Source organism: Parasteatoda tepidariorum, chromosome 7, assembly GCF_043381705.1.
Source record: "Parasteatoda tepidariorum isolate YZ-2023 chromosome 7, CAS_Ptep_4.0, whole genome shotgun sequence".
Classification (NCBI taxonomy): Eukaryota; Metazoa; Arthropoda; class Arachnida; order Araneae; family Theridiidae; genus Parasteatoda; species Parasteatoda tepidariorum.
In genome coordinates, this window is record NC_092210.1 from 15,326,492 (window position 1) to 15,332,826 (window position 6,335).

The 6,335-nt window shown below is 28.8% G+C and overlaps 1 protein-coding gene across 1 annotated transcript in view; it reads right to left on the bottom strand.

Annotated features, from left to right (window-relative positions):
- LOC107456330 (cartilage oligomeric matrix protein) overlaps positions 1 to 6,335 on the bottom strand; it is a gene marked incomplete in the record, with an annotated part of 101,468 nt that overhangs the window by 51,212 nt on the left and 43,921 nt on the right. Inside the window, 1 exon segment of the mRNA XM_043054677.2 lies at positions 5,721 to 5,795. Coding sequence (XP_042910611.1) covers positions 5,721 to 5,795 — 75 coding nt within the window.

Genomic DNA, 6,335 nt, shown 5'->3' on the forward strand with positions numbered 1-6,335 from the left:
AGATAGATGGATAGATGGATAGATGGATAGATGGATAGATGGATAGATGGATAGATGGATAGATGGATAGATGGATAGATGGATAGATGAATAGATGGATAGATAGATAGATAGATAGATAGATAGATAGATAGATAGATATAACATAGCACTTTTAACAACGTTATAATTGAAAATATTTGTGCACGGATTTTGAAAGTTTTTTAGCAACCTTTCAAAATCGAATGCACCGCCGAATGTATAGATGGAACATAGCTTAAAACTGAAAAAAGGAACTTTTTTCGTACATATAAAAAAATTGTTAAACGATTGAAAAGGCAAAAATTGCTTAACGAACATCACGGGTTAATGTTGCTTTACAAATTAAGAACACGCACACATTACAGATTAAATAGTTTATGGTTCTGTGAAAGCATCAAAATTAATTACAAAATGATTGGTTTGGAGTTTAATTTTGCACTATATCTGCACTTTACAATGATAGGCTATAAGTAAACTTTTGGGAATTCTACTTGATGGCGATTCAAGGACAGTACTAGCTCATGCGTACACTTCAATATAACAATTTATATCGGGGAACAGATGGTAGTAATAATCCCCTAACATCCGCATCATGCTACCAAACCATCAAGGACTTCACATAAGGCACACCCGCAATAACAAGAGCAGAGGGTTGCGCTTCACAAAACGATGGTAATGTTTGTGCTCGTTGAAATAAGAGTAAATTTTGGGTTTCTCTCATTGAATAATCAGACAAACCCAGCCCTTAACGTGAGGAATCAAACCCCGAACCTTAGACACCCCGAAAGGGGGATCAAATCTTGAGCGAAAGTTGAAACCACCACACCAATTAGGTGTCCAATCGGAAAATAACAGGAATATTTTTTTATCCTTTTAATCTATAACTCATTATGTATGTGCATAATTTAGAAATGTGTATAGATAGACTTTAAAATTCAGTTATACGAGAATCCATAACGTTATGTTTTATTTTCTAAATTATAAAGCATCGGTTTTGGGAAAATTTGCTCATTTATTATTTTTTGTTTAACATCGTTGTTTTATTTGTTTAGTTGTCATAATATTTCAGCTTAACAGAAATCATTGATATGATAACTGATGTTTCCGAAAAGATAAGACAAAAGTTTTCTTGTAGTTCTCTGAACGAAATGTTTACTGAAGAGAAATTTAAAAATATATGTGTTTGACCTTATTTGTTTGACCTGAAAATATTCGTAGTTCACGCAATTCAGGTGCGTATTTTAGGAAATGAGTGAATATTTCACCATGTATCTTATAATACTTCGCCAATAGGTGCCTCGGGGGTCGTCATGACATCCAAGTTTCACAAATGCACGTGACATAATTAACTTAATTGAATTTCGTGAGGTAGATACTTATAGAATACTTAAAGGTTATGTAATCGTGGGATAGATTTAATTCTCAATCGACAATTGCTGATATTTGATAGTTTTAACAGTTGAATTGGAGAGATAAATATTGAAATTTAAATGGATTAAAATAATGATTTCGATGTTTAAACGAGGTAATTTATTAAAGTTATTTTTAATGTGTTGTTTCAAGAACTGTTTGATTGATATTTTACAAATGTAGTTAGGTTGGGGAGCGGAGGGCAAAGATCGGGTGATATGCCTCTTACTCCCATCTAAACTATGAATCATCACTAGATTAGTTTTTTGTAGCTAATTGAGATAATGTTATGGTGTGCATAATATATTTTTGTGAGATTTCAACAAGTATTCTTGGTTAAGTTGTTTTGTATGTGTTTAGCCATTGCTCTCTATTCGTTTACTATGAGCTAATCTAAGTAAAAAGTTACTTATCCAATGCACTGTTTGAAATCATAAAAATTTGTAAAAATTTCATAAATTTTTAATGATTTTAATAAATTTCTAATTTCGCAGAATTAGAGATTGTTATAAAAATATATTAATAATTTTTATTAAAAAAAACCTTGTGTGTTCCATGTACTGTTCTCTGACGCTTCCCAACCCACAAAGATTGCCAAACAATCTTATACGTTTTGTTGCGCTAACCAAGCTCTCTTCACTCTTTACTAAGTAAAACCCATTTAAAATGTGTTTGATCGAGAAATCTAAATTGAAATCAGTTTTTAAAATCCTTAAAACTAATTCCACTTTAATAAAATTAATAGTCAATAATAAGTTATTGAAAAAGAATAATTTTTAAATTGAAATAACTGACATGCAATAGAAAAACTTGCAGAAACAAAACAATAATTATGCTTTTGAAAAAAACATTTACCACTAAAGATACACTACTTTGTTAAAAAAACACTTATGTTTTAAAAAACTTTGTCAATGTAAAGCTGTCAAATGTCTTAACTATAAGGAAGTTAAATTGAAATAAATGACATGTTATGGAAAAACTTGCTGAAACAAAACAATAACTTTGCTTTTAAAACACATTTACCGTTAAAGATACACTACTTTGTTAAAAGAAAACAGTTATGATTTAAAGAACTTTGTCACTGCAAAGCTGTCAAATGTCTTAACTATAAGGAAGTTAAATTGAAATAAATAACATGTTATGGAAAAACTTGCTGAAACAAAACAATAACTTTGCTTTTAAAACACATTTACCGTTAAAGATACACTGCTTTATTAAAAACACAGTTATAAATTTCAGAACTTTGAGCTTTAACTATAAAGTTGCCTACTATTTTTACTATAAAGAAGTTAAATTGAAATAAATAACATGTTATTGAAAAACTTGTAGGAACAAAACAATAATTTTGCTTTTAAAACACATTTACTATTAAAGACTTTGTTAAAAACACAGTTATGATTTAAAGAACTTTGTTACTGTAAAGCTGTAAAATGTCCTAACTGTAAGGAAGTTAAATTGAAAAAACTTGCAGAAACAAAACAATAATTATGTTTTTAAAAAACAATAAAAGCATACGCTTTACATTTCATTTCTCTGTTGCTAACGCGAAAAAGCGATTTGGACTTTCTTTGTCACCGTGTAATATATATGTTATTGTTAATGATCGAAATAGGTGGTTGTTGACTTCCATTGGTGAATGTTGACAATCACATAGTCGCTTTGGTAAATGTCCGAAATATATACTAGGACTAGTTATGGGCCACTACCCGGTATACATTTAGCCGGTACTCTGAACAGATATTAAAATATCGAACAAATATGATATTATCAATGAATAAATTAATGTAAAATCGGATATAACAAATATTTCAGACATCCAACAAAGCGACTATGTGATTGTTGACATTCTGTTGACTTCGGTCTATATTATTGCTTTGTTAAATCCCAACCTCATAGTCTCAAAAATCAAAATAGTTAAATTTGCTTTAAAAAAAACTTTTAGTTGCGTGATTAAAACTTAACGTAAAAATTTTAAATTGCCGGCAAAAGAAAAAGAGATTTGAAAATAACGCTTTGTTAAACTAACATCATGTTCTTAAAAATCAAAAATAGTTTAAATTCACTTTATATACGATGAATATAGCAAAAAAGAGATATAAAATTTCACAAAGCATTACGTATTAAATTTTCCAAAAATAAAACCAAAAACTATTATTACAAAGCATACAAGTCTCCTAACACCGTATTTGGCGAGTTTTTCTTTTTTTATTCTCTTGTTCTTGGAGGATCTTGCAGGATGCGAATTTTTACAACAATGAATATTTTTTCCTTGGCGATAATGGGATAGAAGTTTCTTCTAAAAACCCTTTAAGGCATTGCTTCTGAGATAATCTTATTGTTGCTTTCAAACGCTGTAAACTTTTCGCTGGGAACCGAAAATTTTGAAAAGGACAGCATTTTTATTTGAGAGATTGCATCGCTTCGTTTAGCATTTATGCATTGTTATTTCTAACAAAAGCTTCAAATGAGAAAATAAATTATTTCTGGCACTATTTTGTATTTACAAAAAAACTATTAACGTTTTTAAATGTTACTTTTTTTACGTACTAAACTTTTTAATCCAATAAAATAACAAAAAAATGATAAATTACTTATAAAAAATGATATGGCGTGAAACGTAACGATTCTTTTTTATTCGGTAGAGTGTAATGGCTTAGTTTAAAAAGAAAACTTGTTATTGGAGTGGAATTTTCTTAAGATAAATTAACGAAATATACTTTCTTTTCAGTTGACAGAAGTTTTTTGTGAAGTTAAATAAGCGTAAACACATCACCTTAAGATTATTTCAACAATTTCTCTTCATCATTTAATCTTTCATAATGGAATAAAAATGCTATATTTCGCATTAAAATTAAGTTCTTAATCTTTGTAATTTGAGGAAGAAAAAAAATCTGTTTTCTTGAACTAGATTTTGACAGGGGTTTGTTAAAAAAATGTCTTTTCTTTGCAAAGACCAAACGATTACGTTCTGAAATTCATAGAAATAATTATCATATTCCATTTATGAGCTTCCTACATGCATTAACAAAATTTAAATATTTTTCTTAATGCGGTTTTATTTTTAAGGATTTTACAACTTCTATAATTTTTATCACATTTTCCTATAAGTTAACAGCATGTATTCTAATATGTTTTAACAGCATTCTAATATGTTTTAAGATTGTTTTGACCTTTGAAGGAATTTGGTTGCGAATCGAGAGATACTATAACGATGGGAATCAGTTTGTTGGGATGTAAAGATGGTCAGTGAGCAATACTGACCACATTGTATATTAATTACTTCATTTAATTATTTCAATTATTGTATAGAATTGTAAATAATTATTGTATATTAATTAATTTAGTTAAAACCCTATAAAGACAATTTGAGACAATTTGAAAATTAACAGACGTCTGTTCAAAGCGTATAAAGCTTGGCGAGAATAAAAATTTGTTTTCTGGGAAGAACTCAGCAAATTTACATTTCTTTCATCCTTTATTTTTTTTAAACTTATTATTCTGAAAGTCCAGCATCTTTAAGAACCTTGTATTATTTTTGAATTAATCAACGATGCTCAAGCAAAAATTAATCTTACGACACTTATTGCGATTGATTTTCAGCATCAATTAACACTGATAATCTTGCGTTTCTATCCTTTTCATTTTTTTAATTGATTTTTAAAAATTTCAGTCACTTTTCGGAAGGATGTTAACAATGTATTAATTAATCAATGACGTTCAAGAAAGAATTAGTTAATGCAAAATTTCCTCGGACTGAATTACAATATCTATTAAGTCCTATAAACGTACATGTTACGCCTGCTTTCGATTTTATTTAATTTTTCAAAATGTCGCTCATTTTTATGTCACTTGGCATGCATTAATTAATCATTTACGATTAAGTAAAAATTGATTAACGTGACATTTGTTACGAGTGAATTGCAGCATCGATCTACTTATATAACCATACACTTCTATCTTCGATCGATTTTCTTCAATTTTTCGAAATGTCGGCCATTTTTGCGTAACTTGGTATTATGTATTAATTAATCAATGCTGCTTAAATAAAGATTAATTAATGTGGCATTTGTTACGATTTAATTGCAACATCGATCAACACATGTAACCGTACATTTCTATTTCCTTTCGATTTTATTTAATTATACTTGTGCTACTTGATATTATGTATTATTTATTCAATGATGCTATAAATTACTCAATGCCGCATTTTTAGTAACAATTAATATAACAGCTTTAAAGAGATATTTTACATTAATTTAAAAATTACTTTTTCAAGAAATATACGTTACCATTGTATTAATGCAGCGAGAATTTGTTGCACACCTTCCATTGTTGGTTTTACATTCATCCACATCGTAACATGCCTAAGAAAATACAAGACAAAATCATAAAAAAGTTAAAATAAAAATGTTATAAAATTGCAAAAAAAAAACAAAACAAAAAAAATGAAATCTTCAATAATAAAACTGTTGTTTAAATTCTTCACATTTGGAATTTTTATTCTAACATTATGATAAAGTAGGCGGCAGACAGGCTGTCCATCCAACTAACCATAAAGTTTACGGTAAAAAAATATTTCTTTTCCTTTACCGGTTTGAAACCGTTTACAACTAGTATGGTTATAAAACCTTGAATACAAAACTGTACGACCATTCATAACTAGCATTGTTTCAAAACCGTAAAAAAGAAATTTAATCGGACATTAAAGCTAGGTAATGAACAGTAGGGGAGAGTGGTGTCAATTGTAACAGGGTACGATTGTAACAGAGCAAAAATTTCAAGTGTCGGGTTCTAGATTTGGTTCCTAAGTGGTGCACAAGGTGTATTTAACAAATCTACATGTACACCCCTGATGGCAACCATTTTTATGTACTTTTGAAAGAGTTAATAAATTAATACCTTTT